Source organism: Charadrius vociferus, unplaced genomic scaffold, assembly GCF_000708025.1.
Source record: "Charadrius vociferus isolate BGI_N301 unplaced genomic scaffold, ASM70802v2 scaffold163, whole genome shotgun sequence".
NCBI classification, from domain to species: domain Eukaryota; kingdom Metazoa; phylum Chordata; class Aves; order Charadriiformes; family Charadriidae; genus Charadrius; species Charadrius vociferus.
In genome coordinates this window covers 8879244-8897320 of record NW_009648332.1, presented here as the reverse complement: position 1 = coordinate 8897320, position 18077 = coordinate 8879244, and the positions used below count along the sequence as shown (strand labels likewise).

At 43.3% G+C, this 18077-nt stretch overlaps 1 protein-coding gene across 1 annotated transcript; it reads right to left on the bottom strand.

Annotated features, from left to right (window-relative positions):
* Positions 1-12050: 12050 nt before the first annotated feature.
* PIF1 (PIF1 5'-to-3' DNA helicase) lies at positions 12051-18069 on the bottom strand. Its single transcript, XM_009884684.1, has 11 exons — positions 18039-18069; positions 17788-17941; positions 17124-17238; positions 16944-17050; positions 16383-16522; positions 15601-15707; positions 14713-14800; positions 13915-14060; positions 12765-13002; positions 12535-12547; positions 12051-12450 (listed from the first exon to the last, which is right to left on the bottom strand). The coding sequence occupies exons 2-11, from the start codon at positions 17829-17831 to the stop codon at positions 12411-12413; spliced, it is 1038 nt and encodes a 345-aa protein (XP_009882986.1). The 5' UTR covers positions 17832-17941; positions 18039-18069; the 3' UTR covers positions 12051-12410.
* Between the last annotated feature and the right edge of the window lie 8 nt (positions 18070-18077).

Sequence of the window (18077 nt, the reverse complement as noted above, 5' to 3'; positions counted from 1 at the left end):
TGATCCAAATTACAGCCCATACAAATCTGATCCACCTTGCCCAGTAGCTAGAACCCCAACTGAAAATCAAAAGAAGGCCAGCAAAACTCAAGAGAATGCATGTGTCTTTCTAAACACTTGTCAATTAAACAATTTAAAGAAAAGGTTTTAACTGATGCATTTGAAGATGAAATGTGATAAGAAAATTAATCTCTTCAGCTGGTGTACAGGGAAAATATCTGATAAACTAAAGATGAGTAAATTTAAGACGGATCAGGTAAAAAGTTCTTCATACTGTCGTTAAAGAAATGGGATGCAAAATATTTGCAGGGCTTTTTTTTTTTTTTTTTTAAGTGCATTAGACCTGTTGTAGCTGTGTCAATGTGTGTGTTTCAAGGATACCATAATCTCAGCTTTCAGTGAAGGAGGTTACAGCTTCCAAAAAAAATCAACAAGGAATCTACCCCTCTCCCTGAACAAGTAACCCTTCTCTCTGAGTGACTTAGATGGGCGTATTCATAGAAGGGTAGTCCTTCATTCCCTAAATAATCTGATTATAAAACAGCAAGTGTTGCTAAGGGCAAGAAATCAACTTGGTCCAATGCAATATGGCAATTCCTATAGCACTACTAGTAGTTCATTTCTATACAAAGTCCTTCAAATAGCTAGATAAGCATTCCACTCTCCCTTGGATATCTCTGTCAACGGAATTTGCATTGCATGCAATATTTATTACATCCTTTGGGCATTCCACGTGACCTGTCTCACGCTGGCATCAGTACAGGTCCGGGTGCACGTCGTATTCCCTGAGAGGTTATCAAGGAACCCCTTTGCAAAGGAGCTCCAAGTGGCAGTCAAGGGACTAAGTATTAAAATGATTAGCTGGGATTGCACTGAGACTGTGAGTTATTACGAGTTAGCTCTGTGAAAATGCCTGTTCAAGGCAAAAATTAAGACAGGGCAGACATTCCATATTAAGGAACCGTCTGGCACGCTGGTAGCTAATTGATTGTTAATGTTTAGTCTATTTGTAGAGCGGAGCATAAGGAAACAATTAAGACTCCATACTGCTTATAAACTGTCGAACTGGTTTTTGAAAAATCTCATCTTATTTGAGAGAAAATAACAGCAGCTTCCAGTCTGCTATCAAAGTTTATGCAGCTGAAGTATGCAATGTGGTTTTCTTCTGACAGTATGTCACTTACATAGCATTTAAGATCAAAATGTGCACTCTCCCCCTGTTTTTCTCGTGAATTATCTTCTCTTTAATGAAACTGCATGTTTTAGAGACAGAAAACAATCCTAATCTTTTTAAAAAGTAAATAGAACAGCAAGTGTTTACTTTGGAGTGCTCATTAACATCAGATGGGTTTTAAAGTCTATTCCTTGAGCAGCATTTTCTATCAAAATACTTGTTAGGTACCATTTTTTCCCCTCAGTAGTTGGAAAATATGCAAAACAGATATTGAAAAAAAATGTATCTTTCTTTTCACTATAGAGAACATACTGAATTGGTGTTTTAGCACAACTAAACTCTCTTTGAAATATGGAGATGTCTCTGATTGGAATTCCAAAATAAACAAGAAACGCCCAGCAAAACCCTAGAGAAATGGAAAAAAGCAGATATAAAGCAGTTATCTTCCTTGTAAGCATGCTAAGCAAAGAATTCACCCTTGATTTCCAGCAAATATTTCAACAAGAGCAAGATGAGGTCTTTATGAACTGATAGGTAAAGACAAAATATGTTCCATCAACAGTGCTCTGCAAATAAAATGAAAGGCCTCCATATTTGTAAAAGTAAACTAGAACCTTTTGAAGAAGAGGGATCATTGCAGAATCTAAACTAATTTTCTTTGCAATATCCTATCCTCCATTTAGGGTTCATACTAATTGTTACCTCTTCCCTTTTGGTAAGTTTATCACATTTTTTCTGTCTTTTTCCAATTGTTTTGGGCTGAAATCTATTAATACATAACCAGCCTGTGGACATATCATCATCATATCATGTATTCTGTATACCTACATGTAGCACCTATCTTTTGTCACCTCTTAAATATCCTGGAAATACCTTTTTTCCCCCCTCCCTCAAAGAGCCCATTGTAGCAAAACATACTTCATGAGTGCCAAAAAAGATATACTGAAGCACATAGATAGGTTTTCTTCTGTTTCAAAAAGTTGCCTACGCTGTCATCTAGACAGCATGTACAATGTATCCTCCCCTAGCCTTGACTGCTTTGGGGAGTACTTTATCATCACCTCATGGGACTAGCATACATCTAACAAGGCTGCCTTCAGCACTAGCTTCACCATAAGGCTTCCTAATGGCTTTTGAACAGGCTGCGTGTCCATCTGGTGCCCCAATGTGAGCTGACAAGCTCATGCTGCAGCAGAGAACATGGCCAGCAGCTCCTTTTTAATTTGAGCTTCTCTCACCTCCGTGCCCATCAAATCACTGCAAGCTCTACTGAACTGGCTTTGCCTCAGTGCTGCTCCTAGCCCTCACGACCTCAATTGTTATACTTCCAGCCATTCCACAGTAAGACTGAAGGTGCTAAAGGATGATGCTGGTCTTGTGACTTCCCCTGCTCTTTCAGATACTTTTTGACCATAATAGATCTCTTAACTATCACAAAGGCCCATAGGTGCATCAAATCTGGAAACATACTTGGCAACTATTCTATTTCCTCTGCATGCCTTGAGCTGGATGTGTTCCTAATGATGCAGTTTCTCTGGTTCTAGACAGAGTTCTTCAGCTGTCACCTGCGCTTTTCACCTTCAATTTTTGATGCAGCTTTCACCTTAGCTGGATATCCTGCCCCCAACACCCTGCTTGGAGTTGTTACAACTTGGTACAGCGCTGAATGCTTTTTTATTTTTCATTGAAGCTGCCTTCTGCTGCACAAAAAGCAATAAGAAATGCAGTCTTCCTGATCGAAGTTTCCTCCAGCCCTAGTTTCCACTGACAGTGAAACACCTCTTGAGTCACGCTGGTGGCCAGAAGTGATTTTGATGTTTGGGGCTTTTTGTTTCCTTGTCTGTTTTCGTGTTTTGGTGTGTCCATGTCCCCCCCAACCGCTTTTTTTTTTTTTTTTTATAAAAAGAACATCTTCCAAAACCCATGGCAAAAGTCATCAAGGGCTGATACTTCTTTTTCATATTAGTGTCCTGATCCCAAAACTTAGCACTCTAAGATGATCTATACCTTACAGAAGTATTGAATGAGTATTACACTTACGACTTTTTTTGACTTTCTGATGGGTTATATTTCATAGAGACCCTGGATTACACTCTCAGGACAAGTGTCAAAATCTGATTATCATTTCTTTTGACAATATTTCTAGTAAAATACATAAGTCATCAGAAACAAATTTTTTGACCTTGTACTTTTTTGGAGATCTGAGAGTGCACAAGACTACACAGCAATCTGTCAAAAGTAATATTTATCTCTAACATGAACTTGAAGTTATTTGTACACTGAGTAATTTTTATCCTTTATTTTTAAAACAAAAGGAAGACTTATAATATTTGTTCAAAAGTTTAGCTGATAGCAATAATTATGGCTAATGAAGACAAAGGGACAAGATTTTATGAAAGTTTGTCATTTTGACCTGACTGAATCATCTGAAGTATTCTATTTTCAGTGTGCAGTTTATGTTAATATAGCCAGAGGTTGCTAACATCACAAGTAAAATGGTTAAGGTTATTGTAAGGTCTCTTTCATCTGGAGAGAAGATGCATAAAACCCAAACTATTTCAAAGCTTCCTTCTTTATTATTAAATTCATTTTGGTAACGTCCTTCTACCTAATTCATTATGCATTGAAATTCTGACAATTAAATACTAGCTCATTGCTCAAGACTCAAGATCTATTTTAAAAGTTTACTTTGTATTGCAAAGTGTCAGTTGAAAGTTCCTGGGTTTATTATGGTCAAATATTTTATTACAAGTTACTGAACAAAATTGGTTCCGTTTTACCTCAAACCAGGACACCCACTAATCCAACACAAACATGAAGGTAGCTCACCTGGAATGTTTTCACAGAACAACTTAAAGACCAAGATGATCATTATGTACAACTTCCAGGACAAATTACAAATTTTAAAAGCTATTTTTTAGACCAAGTTACTCTTATATTAATCCACGTAAGTGCTTTACATATTTGATTTATTCTAGTCAAGAAGTCTGTCCAGCCTTCACCTGGAGATATTAAAAGATGTGTCTTGCCTCACTTTTGTGAATCATTAGCTACCAGAATAACCTAAAGAAGCTTTACTTATATTTTAACTTCGATGTCTAGCATCACCTGCAAGACATTACATCCTCTCTAATCTGATATTTAGAATCATAGAATCATAGAATAGTTTGGGTTGGAAGGGACCTTTAAAGGTCACCTAGTTCCAAACCCCCTGTAATGAGCAGGGACAACTTCAACTAGATCATGTTGCTCAGAGACCCGTCCAACCTGAACTTGAATGTTTCCAGGGATGGGTCATCTACCACCTCTCTGGGCAACCTGTGCCAGTGTTTCACCACCCTCATTGTAAAACAAATTTCTTCTACCCTTTTTTAGTTCAAAGCCATTGCCCCTTGTGTTATCACAACAGGCCCTGATAAAGAGTTTGTCCCCATCTTTCTTGTAAGCCCCCTTTAGGTACTGAAAGGCTGCAAGGTCTTCCCATAGCCTTCTCTTCTCCAGGGAGAATAACACCAACTCTCTCAGCCTGTCCTCACAGGAGGAATGCTCCAGCCCTCTGATCATTTTGACAGCCTCCTCTGGACTCACTCCAACAGGTCCATGTCTTTCCTGTGCTGAGGGCTCCAGAGCTGGACGCAGTCCTCCAGGTGGGGTCTCACCAGAGCAGAGCAGACAGGCAGAATCACCTCTCTTGACCTGCTGGCCATGCTTCTTTTGATGCAGCCCAGGATACAGCTGGCCACCTGGGCTGTGAGTGCACATTGCCAGCTTTTCATCCACCAGTACCCCCAAGTGCTGCTCAGCAGGGCTGCTCTCAATCCCTTCATCCCCCAGCCTGTACTGATACTGGGAGTCACCCCGACCCAGGTGCAGGACCCTGCACTTGGCCTTGTGGAACCTCATGAGCTTCACACAGGCCCATTCCTCAAGCCTGTCCAGGTCCCTCTGGATGGCATCCCATCCCTCAGGCATGTCAGCTGCACCACTCAGCTTGGTGTCATCCACAAACTTGGTGTGGGTGCACTCAATCCCACTGTCTATGTCATTGATGAAGATATTGAACAGTACTGGTCCTGATATGGACCCCTAAGGGACACCACTATTCACTGATATCTATCTGGACATTGAGCCATTGACCACTACCTTCTGGATGCAACCAGTTCCTCATCCACCAAACAGTCCACCAATCAAATCCATCTCTCCCCAATTTAGAGAAGGATGTTGTGGGGGACCATGTCAGAGGCCTTACAGGAGTCCAGATAAATGACATATGTAGCTCTTCCCTTGTCTTCTGGTGCAGCCACTCCATCATAGAAGGCCAAGGTTGGTCAAGCAGAACTTCCCCTTGGTGAAGCCATGCTGGCTGTCTCAAATCAAAAAATGGATGCAATGTTTCCCCTTTTTCAGTCACTGGTGACTTCACCTGACTGCCATGACTTTTAAAATATCCTGGAGAGTGGCTTGGCAACTACCTCAGCCAATTTCCTCAGGACTCTGGGATGCATCTCATCAAGTCCCATAGACTTCTTTATGTTCAGGTCCCATAGACTTCTTTATGTTCAGGTCCCATAGATTTCTTTATGTTCAGGTCCCTCAGGTGGTCGCAAACCTGATCTTCTCTTACATTGGCAGGGGCTTTGCTCCCCCAGTCCCTGCCTTGCAGTCCATCCACTTGAGAGGTGTGGAAGAGAGGTTGCCAGTGAAGACTGAGGCAAAAATATTGTTGGAGTACCTCAGCTTTCTCCTCATCTGTTGATACCGGTTTGCCAGTCTTGCTTATCAGGGGAAGTACACTTTCTTTGACATTCCTTTTCTGATTGACATACCTGTAGAAGCCCTTTTTATTATTCTTTGCATCCCTTGCCAAGTTCAGCTCCAGCTGCACCTTGGCCATCCTAACCCCCATCCCTACACAACTGGACAGTTTCCCTATACTCTTCCCAGAATACCTGTCCCAGCTTCCACCACCTGTGCGTTTCCTTCTTGCCCTTTAGTTTGACCAGCAGGTCTCAAATCAGCCATGCCAGTCTCCTGCCTTCCTTTCGTGATTTCTTATACATGGAGATCAAGAGCTCTTGCACTCTATGGAAAGCATCCTTAAATATCCACCAGCTGTTCTACTCCATTGTCCCTGAGGGCCATTTCCCAGGGGGTCCTATCGACTAACTACTTGAAGAGCTAGGAGTTTGCTTTCCTAAAATTCAGCATCCTGGCTTTACTCTTCCTCTGACCCATATCCCTCAGGACTGCGAACTCCACCAGTGCATGATCACTGCAGCCCAGGCTGCCTCCAATCTTGACATCACCAATTAGCTCACTTGCACTGGTGATTAACGGGTCCAGTATCACATCCCCTCCACTAGGGCTGTCTGTTACCTGGCTTATGATGTTCTTATCAATGCATTCCAGGAGTCTCCTGGATTGCATACAACTTGCCATGCTGCTTTTCTAGCAGATGTCAGCGTAGTTGAAGTCCCCTAGCAGGGCAAGAGCCTGCAAGCGAGATGTCTCCTGTAGCTGGAGTAAAAAGGCTCAATAGCTTCTCCTTGATTGTGTGGTGTAGCAGACACCAACCTCAAGGTTCCCTTTGTTGCCTCAGTCTCTAATTCTTACCCATAAGCTTTCAACCTGCTAGTGGCTATTCTTCAGAGAATATACATTCCCTATAACTGATGACAGAGAATCACAGATCTTTCAAAAAACAAAGCAGGATTGAGAATCTTTGAAGACCTGGACTAACTTCCAACCCCCAACTGAAAGACTGGGAAAATCCCCCTATAATTCTCAAGGTGTTAATAATAATTTGGAAAGCAAAAAGAATATTATGTACCTACAGAAAATTGATATAGCCTAGTGACTTGGGAAGAGTAGATGGAAGGTACAATTCATATGCACATTTACCTACCAGTTGATAAAAAAACCTCACAAATTTTAAGAAATAAGAGAAAAAACCTTGAAATTACAAGTGTCATTTGATAAAAATAAAGTCTTCATCAAATTTCTGTCAGAGGCATCTTTATCATAATTCTACATTCTTACAAAAAGATTGTAATAAGCAAGTTAGTAAAAACATGTTATGGTTACATTTGGAACATTACAGGCTCAATTCAGTTGCCCACACATAGGCACATGGTACCATTTAAAATGCTCTTGGTGCCTACCTAGCCTCCAGCTGCTATCCCAGAAGGCCTTTCACAGGTTGTGTCACATCTCACAGCCTCCTGTATCAACACCATAACAAATTTAAAATAAAAAAAAAAAATTTAAAAAATCAGATAGGGTAGTATTCAATAAGTAAAGTTTACTCTTAGACTTGTTATCAACTTATTTTGCTTGTATAATCAGATTTCATAAATTATACACTAGTCAGTAGCTTAGCTAAAAAAATCCATTCAGTATTCTTATAATCTGTAATAGAAACAAGCAGAAAATAATCATACAGGAAACAGCGAGATAGAGATTTTACACATCCCTAGCAATTCAGGTCTTTTTTTCATGCTCATACTAGAATTGCTTAGATTTAGCAGCAGAATACGTATCACGGAGTAGCATAATACAAAGTGAGAAACTTTTAATATCTGTGAGGAAAATGACATTATTAGCATTCATAGCATAGCCTATAATGTACCATATTTCCATTACTTAAGAGTAGCATTTGTTTGATCTATTCAGAGCAATTCTGGATAGGAAGATGTAATTCACAGACACAGTCTTTTTACAGCATCTGAGACCAACAGGACTATTGCTGCCTTTCCTGCTCCCCACAGGACTTCTGGGTGCAGACTATAAGGACACATTCATGTTTAATTATTATGAAAATGTCACATAAAGAATGAGAAGCGAGTTAAATCACTGTACAAAGATTTAAACTGGAAGCTAGTAAGGTTTTAATAACACTCTGCCTGTGAATTATGCTTCCAATAACACATAAATGTATTATGAAGCTTTAGTTGGTATAAAGCAGTTTCTTATGGCTTAATGTATTTGAAAAGAGAATGGCTGTACTTTGTGGTAACAGAAATACCAATTATGAATCAAACTCGTAGTTTAATTCACTTAATTATAGCTGCAGTTAAGTTAAAGCAAAAGCCATGTTTAAATACTTTGTCTCTCCACTTTGACAAACTGAAGAGAATGTTCATTTCCTCATATTTATTGGAGTACTGCAATGAAACCCCAGCCTTTCACTGCAATGCCATACACCCTCTTGGCATGCCTCTCATCTTAACTGGACTCCAGCCGTGCTGCAGGCCATGTCCTACCTCTGCCTCCTGCCATCCACCACACAGAAATGGCGGTTCCTCCATCACTGGCCATTTCCCTTTTTACCTACTACAGCACCTCCAGCCTTACCTCCGTATCCCAGGATATCTGACCATGCAAACATGACGAGCGTCTGCAGGAGAGGTAGAGATGTAATTTTGAAGGAAGCTAACACACCTGATACTTGGTGTATCAGGTGCCCATGCTCAGGTGTTGGCGGGAATCTCTGTGAGGAGAGGTCAGGGCTGCCCGTGCCTGACACAGCTGGTTCCAATCAGTTCCAGCCAAGCCCATCACCAAGGCCAGTGGTGCCTCTGTGGTAACAGATTTAAGGGGAAAACCACACAGCTGTGAGGAAAAAAAGTGGGAGCAACGAGCCCTGTGAGCACCCAGGTCAGAGAGGGAGGAGGAGCTGTGGGTGCCCAAGCAGAGACTCCCCTGCAGCCCCTGGAGGGACCATGGTGGAACAGATTTTTTCCTGAAGGGTGGCAACCTGTGGAGAGGATCCACACTGGGGCAGGGGAGAAGCGCGAGCTCTGCAGATCACATAAGCTGAAAGTAGAACATATACTTGCCCTGTCACAAGCTATGCGAATTGTCCTTGGAAAAAAATCCAACCTGCTAAGACAATCTTGCCTCAGCAGGTGAAAGCAACAGCATCACCAAACATTTTGAGAGTGCCTTGTGGTGGCCTCATATGAGAAATTGCTTACTCTTCAGATTATTCTTTATTTTACTTACTAATGAAAAGAGGATGAGCAGCTCTGTACTTACAGTACACTCATTGCAATAAAAAATTTAAAATAACAGCCCCTGTGTTGGTGGACTGCATTCTAGCTACGAACTAATGAACATTCCTCTGCAAGCAAAATTAACATTTTTAAGGAGTATTTGGAAGAAGGTATTTGGATTGTATTATAGTATTTCTTCACCTCCTATATATGTAAGCTTTATTCAGTTAAAAAGGCCTCATCATAATCCTGACTGCAGGGGAGCCATGACAGCTCAGATTTGTCCTGACTGCTTCTTTTAGGATTCAAATTGCAATCTTCAGCCTCAATCCCCATTCCTACATCTGCTTTAGCTGGAAGTGAGCGAGAACATCCAAAATTTACACAGACGGACCCCTTTCAGCCTCAGGACAGCCGCCAAGACTTCAAGAGCCACTGCTATTCTGTTCCCACTGCTCCCCCTCTGAGAAGGCAACCACGATATTTCATGTACATTTAATACCAACATGAAATATTTATTACCCTTCCCAGCTTTAAGTTCTGCTTAGCGTTTTATCTTAAACCTCAAATTGGCACAAAAAAAAACCCCAAAAACCCATACATCTGGAAAGATTTCAGTCCCTAAACCCATGAAAGCTCAAGTGAGTTACTTCACAAGATCACAATTAAAAGTTTATTTGCATTGTACATAGTCAACCCTCTTACACTTTAAATCATCTTGTTGTTACAGTAGTACAGGAACTTTTTAAGAGATGTTAAAGGATTTGAACTTGCATTATCTCATTACCCTTACGCAATCTGTCAATAAATCAATGTATTGTGTATGACTGGAAGTGGCTAACACATTCTTTTTAACTGTCTACACCAGTAGTAAAAAATCACTTTAACATTCCTGAGCATTTCAGGCCGCTCAACCTACGATGCAACACAAACCCCTCATAACACATCTCTAAAAACACACAGGAGTGAAAACTGTCCCCAGCCCACTGGCCAAGCATATGGGCTTTTAGGTCATCTGTTGGGCTCCCCCTGCCTGCACAGACAGCCCTGCCCCTGATGATTAGGGCATCCACAGCCTCTGACCACCTGCACAAGGGGCACAAGGGGAAGATGGACACAATGCCAGCAGATGCTCTGTAGTACATGGTGAATAAAAGCAAAAATGAAAGCAAAAACTCAACATGCGCTAGCAGAGGTGAAGAACACACGTTGAGGACCAGCTCAAATGACACAGGGAGCATGAGTGGCGCAACACGGAGATTTGGCCAGGGCACCCACCGCAGAGCAGCGGCAGGAGGAAAGGACGGGGAATGCTGCGAGACAGGGACAAGCAGCAGGGTAGGGGAATGAGAGGTGGCCAGGAGAGGCTGAGGCCAGCCTGTCACAGGAGGCACAGGGCTGAAAACCTGAGCATCAACACCTGCCCCCCACAACTGGCCAGTCAGCTGGGGGGCACAGCCTGCAGGCTGGGAGGGGACACCTGCCCCAGGTCCCTGTGGATGCAAGCCTGCAATGGGGTACAGGCCCCCACCCAGGTCTGGCAAAGGCTCTGGGAGCCCCAGGCCAAGGGGTCACCGCAGCACTCATCTACCCCAGCAGTGAAGCTGTCATCCCCCTTCCCAGGGGTATTTTTCAGTTCCTCCCCAAGGGGAACAAACAACTTAAGTTGAGCTCAAAGGATTAGAGGGTGTTGTTTAAAAAAAGAAAAAAATATATATATATTTACAAACACAAATGGAATGAGAGTCTGAAAAACCAGGAGGTAGTGCCAGAAACAGCCTGCAGTGAGGGGAAGTGTCTCACCTTCCACAGGCTCCAGCCCCAGCTTCAGGTAATTCCATCTGTTCCCCAGTAAGTAATGTGCTGATACAGTAAGTAAGCAACTCTAACTCCCACACATCTGTCTTTACTATTGCTTCCTCTGAAATTCTAACCCCCAAGCCCAGAAAAAACAAACCCCACTTCAGAAATACATTTTGAAATCCTACCAAAGGTCTGCTTTCTGTTATGTTAACCACTGGCTAGTCAACATCCTTCCCTGGCTTTAAGGAGAACAACTTCCAAGAAGTGGCCTTCAACTCACTCCAATTGCAGAGGCTTTGTTACAGAGACACGACCCTGCATGAGACAAATTCCAGCTGGATGTTGATAATTGACATTATTCCTGCATGTTAAACATTTAAAAATATACAAGTTACTTAAGCTTTAAGCTATGTGCTAAAATATAAAGACCAAAGCTTCTCCTTTATTAAGACTTCAAAGAGATAGTATATTAGTTCTGGTCACCCCGGCTTTTGCTGAAACAGATGAAGTTACAACTCACTTCACATGTCCTTGGCCATTATTCCCTATTGCACATTCAACTTCCACCTAATTAGTCACATGTTGTTTCCAGCACAAACTCCCTCCCATTTAAGCAAGCCTTATGTGTTTAAACAAGAGGGCCTCCCATCAGCACCCATCTCCTCTCTCTCCCTTCTTGCTAATGGGGTAATGGATCTTCACAATTCTTGTAGTTCCACAAGTATAAGATGTAGGACCTGTTCCTATTTTTAACAGTGCCACCTCATTTCAGAAGGTTAAAAAAAAATAAAATCACATCATATTGTTTGCAACAGACTAATGAAAAGGCTATGTATCAGCATAACAGACAACGTATAACTCTTAGTTCTGCTTGCAGATGAAGTTATGCAAAGCCTCCTAGTGCTAAACATCTGGAAGGCAAGAACAACCCCACATGCTATAAAGTCACAGCCCAGCTTCTGGCAGCTCCTTGCTTGCAGGAGAATCAAGCATGTATTCCAGATACTATACACTGTTTTCCCCGGTGTCAGCAGCTCTTGTGAACAGGTCAAATCCATCCAGGCAAAGAGGACACACATCTTCTGTGTCTCAACCACAGTATACTTGAAGAAAAGCACACAAGTTTCAGTCTACATACGTGGAGAATAAAATGCAACCAGGCAGACAGGATAGAACTGTAGGAAGGTCCCTCAGGCATGTCTTTGTTCAGTGATCTTATTTGCTAGAGTTGCATCTGTGACACAGAAGTGCTCAAGACTGGAGGCCCAGAAGAGGGCTACAGAAGCCTTCCAAGTTTCAGAGGCACAAGGTGGGAAGACTTCTACACATCCAGAGTCAGCTGAACGAAGCAAACGTTAATAAGAAATTCCTTTGACTGCAGTGTTATCAAATTTGCTCAATAGCAAGATTGCTGCAACTCAGCAGTCTGTGCTGATGCCTCACAGAGGCCAGAAGAGCATTCTCAGCCGCATTTCCCTCCTTAGGAATACATAGGTACCTTACAGTCACTTCAGAGAGGAAAAAAAAGAAAAAAAAAAAATCTAAGATTTCTTGTGTGACCACTTACCCTTCAGTCCTTACTGCAAGAGGAAGATCAAAGAACCCCAGCCCTCCCTTTCACCCACAGGGCCAGGTAGTGTTATACTATCCAAACACTACAGTAAGTATTCTGCAACCAGGAGCTGCCCCACCACATTCCCTCTTTGCAGTTTCATCTCTCCTGCCACTATAAGTTGTAATTTGAATGATCTTGCTTGGGAAGAAAAGGAAGCATCTTGACACAAACATCTCACCCTGGTTGCACAAAGCAGTCTTTGCTACCACAGCATTTTTCTTTACCTGGGTTAGAAGTTGATGACGCCTCAGCTGTCTATAGAACTGCAACACAGAAGGATCAGCTCTCACTACTTTTGGGTCAAAATCCAGAACACGGAGACCTGCAAGGCTACGGGCTCGGGAAAGGGCTACATAAGCCTGTCCACTTTCAAAGACACGAGACAGGGAGATTTCCACACAGTCTAAAGACATGCCCTATCAAAGACACAGAGAAGCTCGTTACAAAACAAACAAGAACACCGTGCGCTATCAACGTTAACCTGACCTCTGAGTCCGTCAAAGGTACCATCCTCAGCGTACAGACTTGATTAAAAAAGAGAGTCTCTTACTTGACTATGTAACTGATTAAAAGATAACTGGGGGCAGAGAAAGAGAATGGACAGTTTTGCACTCTCAGGAAGTTGCTAGCAGACAGTAGGGTCCACTAACTCTGATAAGCCTCATGTGTGAAACTCTACAAATCCCATATACCCAACCCAGCAGGGAAATGAATCCTGCTGTTTTCACTCCTGGTAATTAACTGGAGGAGCAACCAGACTCAAGCAGTCCTCAGGCAGACTATCTAAGACAGCATTTGGGTTAAGCCTGGCCAGCCCTCTCTGCACCAAGAGATGTTCCAGGAGGCAGCAGAATTTACAACGTGAACTGGTTTAAACAGTGGCATGGGAACAAAGTCACAGGTCTTTTACAAAGAGATGTATTTATCAAAGCGTATGAAGTCTTCTGGAAAGATAAGAACCATATTACTTACATTGAAAAAAACCCGACACGCCTCTGAAAGAGCACACCTGTGACTAGTGCACCTTCTTCAGGTACACTACAAACCTCAGGGTCACTAATGGTGATGGCTGTCAGGGAAACACTACCCTGATCAGCCTGCAGCAGTAATAATATTTTATATTCCAACACCAAGCGTGCAGTTCGCAGCACCTTTATGGGAACTCTAGGGTCACAGATAGGCTAGCAACACTGCTCACGTACCCTAGAGCTCCCACACAACAAAGGCTACAGTTTTGCTTCCTGTTTTACCAGCAATGCAAACTCACTCAGAAAAATAAGGCTTGTGCTAGTCTAAAAGTCTATAGGCAGCTGTATAAGAACACCCACCTGACTCTTGTGAATGGAAATGGCCCATGCCAATTTTAAAGGCAACTGTTGACGACTCAGATGAACTCCTGATGGTCCTTTGAAGACCCATTTCTCCATTTTGATGACCTGTGTGACCCCACAGAGAAATCTAACCTTAGGCAGCCCTGTAGGAATGGAAGCAGGAGAGACACATGGGTGTATTCCTGACACTCAAGAGCCAGGAATCTAGCAGCCTAAGAACACTCCCTCCCTGCTTCCCCATGTCAGTCTTTCATGAATTATAGGGCTTTTTTTTTTTTTAGGGAAAAAAAAAATCCCACGCCAAAAAACCCAAAACAAACAACTATACCCACATGCAGTAAATAGAATGTCCTGAAATGATATTTGAGACCTGCTTACACAGAAGAATTACAGTCAGATAATTTTTCTCTGCATCTCAACTGATAAATTTACATACGCATTGCAGGTAGCAGAACATAATTCTGAGAAAAACAAACACACCCCACACTCCCATCCCCCAAAACACCAAGACATGCTTCAACAGAACAGACAGGAAATGCAAAGGAGCATACACATCTAGAGAATAAGGAAAAACAAACACAAGAGGCCCTACAGATAGTGACAGTCAATGCAGCGCATGACATCACAGCTCATGAGAACCCCAAACCTCTCACTGCAGAGAAGACCTCCTCCCTACTTTCCCCCAAATTAGTCATACCAGGCAGCAGACAAAATTAACAAGTCATCAGCAGTCAATGATAAATTGTTTTGGTTCCCCCCCACCCCCCAACAAAAAAAATTAAAAAGCTTACTTACCCTTCTCTTCACTTTCAAATCCTACAACAACTCCTCGTGCCCCGTTCACCAGCCCTTGAGACACATCCAGATTCTTAGCTAGCATCACCTACAGAGAAAAAGAAAACTCCCTTAGTGCACTGGTTTTATAGCCTGTTCAGCCACCTGCAGCTCAGCTTCTAGCCAGGAAGCACAAGCACAGCAGGCTGGCATGGCCTGAGCCACATCATCCTATTGCAGGATACAGCACCATCTCCAATTTGATTGAAATTGTTTAATAGCCTTTCCTTCCTAGGATTCCCAGCTACATCATTCTGCAGCACTAAACACTTCACTTGAGCTGCTTCTGTCCACAACTGTGAGCTCAGATACAGAGAACAGATTCCCCTTCCCCAAACAGCCTAGATATAGACAGATTCTGGAAACACCCAAGGAGCAACTTCCCAAGGCAAACAGTGCTGCTGCTAAGCACAATCCTGCATCCTTTCCACTCCAACAGCCCTAGCTCACAGCAAGGTGCCCGGTCCTGCAAGTCTGGCAATCTGTGCCACACTCTTACAGGTCAGGAGGGCTGCTGTACCTGGAGCTGAGACTGCAGGGAAGGACTGCCTGTGCTCTCTGCTACCTGAAAGCTTCTAAACCTAATTGGAAACATGCATCAAAGTCATAATCATCACCACTGTCCACAAGACATGGACATGCACTCAAATAGAATCAATTCTCTGTCTGGATAAGATTCCAAGCAGAAGAGATACAGACTGGGCTAGATTCCTCTGTTGGCCTGGCATAGCCATCCTATACAGAATCTGCATTCTATACATTAATCTACTCTATACAATTATTTGTTATTCCTTTCTTTTATGCCATTTGATCTGCTGGTCTTTTACAGATATATGCACACACACTCACCTGAGCTCCAAGCTTTAGCTCAACTCTACCACCCACAGGACACTGAGCATCAATTAACTTCACTAGCATTGGGTCACTGTCCAAAGCCTCAAAAGTGTGGACTTCTCCTATTAAGGAAAGAAAGATGTGACAAATTGTAGCCATTGAACATATTCCACACAGTGCTGCAGGAGGCTCAGCATTTCTTTCTAACAGCAATTCTTCTTTTAATATCTATTCTGCTCTGCTGGTAGGACATTTTTGCACAAAATTTGTTACGTCTCACAGCAGAAAGCTCACTATTGCCTCTCTTCCCAGCATACCTCTCGGAGCATGAGAAGGCTGAGGAATCGAGGGCCAGCAGTAAATAGGAACTGAGCAGTCACATGTTGAGCATATGACCAGTTTCACCTGCTGCCTCCAAAGAGGACTAAGGAAGAGTTCTAGGGTAAAACAGGGAGGCAGAAATGAAATAGCCCTTAATTCAAGTCATGGCTGGATAGAGCACCACCTTTCTGAGATGCTACAGAAAGAAGCAGCAGGGGGATGGAGGCAATAATGACCCACCCTACTCCACAGTAAGCAATGAGCTTGCTGTGTATTATACACTAGGAAGTAACAGTGTGGATTTTTAAGCAAAAAGCTGTGAAGTCTTTCCCCAGGCAGCTCAACTCCAACATGCACATCTTGGACTGGTGATGCTGTGCATGACAGAACACCAGTTCCTCCTAACACTGCACTATCCTCATTGCATCCACTCAGAGATCAGCCCCAAAGCCAGCAGCTTCCTCCAAGGACTTTACCTGATAGCTGTTGCAAGCGTCTCTCATTAGTTATTTCTACATCATCTTTATGGGTGCAGAGCCGTGTAGCCAGGATCCCATCACGCTCAGACCTGTTAGTAGCAGTCTGCATTAGCAGTCTGGTAACCTCCTCTGTGCACCTGGTAAGCAGGGAAAAAGGGAATATTATTGAAAGTGATCAGGAACACGTCTTGAGCAGCAGTAACCTCCACGCAGCTGGATCTGGCTGTGCAAGCCCCAGGCCTCTAGAGAGAAGGACAGAGGAACAGAACTACACAAAGTTGGAGGGCAGTGCAAGCGTGCATCCCCAGACCTGCCCTGGCCACTGCCAGCTCAGGTTCCATTGCGTTCCTGAATAGAAATTGCAAAGAGGGACCCTAGAAAGGGCCTTTCCTTACCAGAGCAGCATATCTAAAAACTGCTTACATTAACTAAAGCATTTATAGCTATTGTCTCCAGCCAGGCGTTCCTGATAGAGCACAGGGAAGAAGTGACAAGCTGTTCCTTCCTCTGCTCTACTGGTAGGGAGCAGGGATTACAAAGAGACAAGTTTCTCCTCACCTGCCCAAACGGACTGCACTCAGGAGCGAGACAAAGGTCTTGTCGGTCTGTCTCCGCACTTCAGTCAGCTCCATGTTTATGTGGATGCATTTCCTCCAGCTTTTTGCCTAATAAATCATTCTCTTGTTAAGAAAGAGTCAGACTTAAAGTATGAGGATGAGTTTAGGGACGGGTTTGTACCTGGAAGCAGAACTTGGTTTCTTCATTAAGCTTGCAGACTGGGGGTAGCTGCAAGAAGTCCCCACAGATGATTAGCTGAATTCCTCCAAAAGGCTCATCCCGTTTTCTGACTGCCCTAAGAGGGAGGGAAGAGAGGAGAAGCTTTGAATGTCCTCCAGGGCCTGGACACAGTCAGGTCTTAGAAGTTATTTAGTCTGTCAGTACATGCAAACATACACCACCTGCAGTAAGAGATGAGTATTCTCAGCTGCATCAGAAGAGCTCAAATAATTAAGCAATGCTATTACAAGACACACAGTTTTCTTTGCCTGCCCACCCCTGATGTCATTACTAGCTTCTTTGGTAGCTGCTATACCACAACTGCTTCTCTCTACAAGAGAACTGCTGGACACAGCATAAATGGACAGCTGTATTCTGGACTCAGCTCTACAAACAACACTCGGCTCTGGAGATGGAAACAGCAACCAGAACACCCACAGCCAGGACACGATCAAAACCTATCTCAGGATGAAGATCTGCCCAAATTCTGGCTATGAGTTCATGCTTCCTTCCAGTCCTGTGCCAGGGATTGCCTTGTATCCATTCACACAACCAGAGAAAGGGGGCAACCTAGAAATGTAGAGAAACTCATTTCTGTTAGTTGTTTGACCTGACGATCGCTCACCTTGCCACTGCCTCCAGCTTGTCAAAGAACTTGCCGTCCACCATGGAGATCTCATCGATAATTAAGTGCTGGCAGGCCAGCCAGTGCTGGCGCACCCCAGGCCTCTCCGCCAACTGAATGCACTGTTCCAGCGGTGCTTTCCCAGAGCCGATCCCTGGCAGGGGAGAAGAAAGCAAAGCTTTGGGAAGCTCCTGACTCTTTGCAAAGGCAGCGAGAGCTCTGAGCCTCTCACTGTCAGGCAGTACCGTTACCTGCAAAGGCATGGAGAGTGGTGCCACCAATGTGGCACG

Excerpts from the sequence above, each read along its gene's own strand:
- PIF1 (XM_009884684.1), bottom strand. The coding sequence starts at position 17,831 with ATGGTGGACGGCAAGTTCTTTGACAAGCTGGAGGCAGTGGCAAG. Across the intron at positions 14,801-15,600 it reads AGCTAAAGCTTGGAGCTCAG|GTGATGCTAGCTAAGAATCT; the intron begins GTGAGTGTGTGT and ends TTTTCTCTGTAG. Across the intron at positions 13,003-13,914 it reads TTTCCATTCACAAGAGTCAG|GGCATGTCTTTAGACTGTGT; the intron begins GTGGGTGTTCTT and ends TGTCTTTGATAG.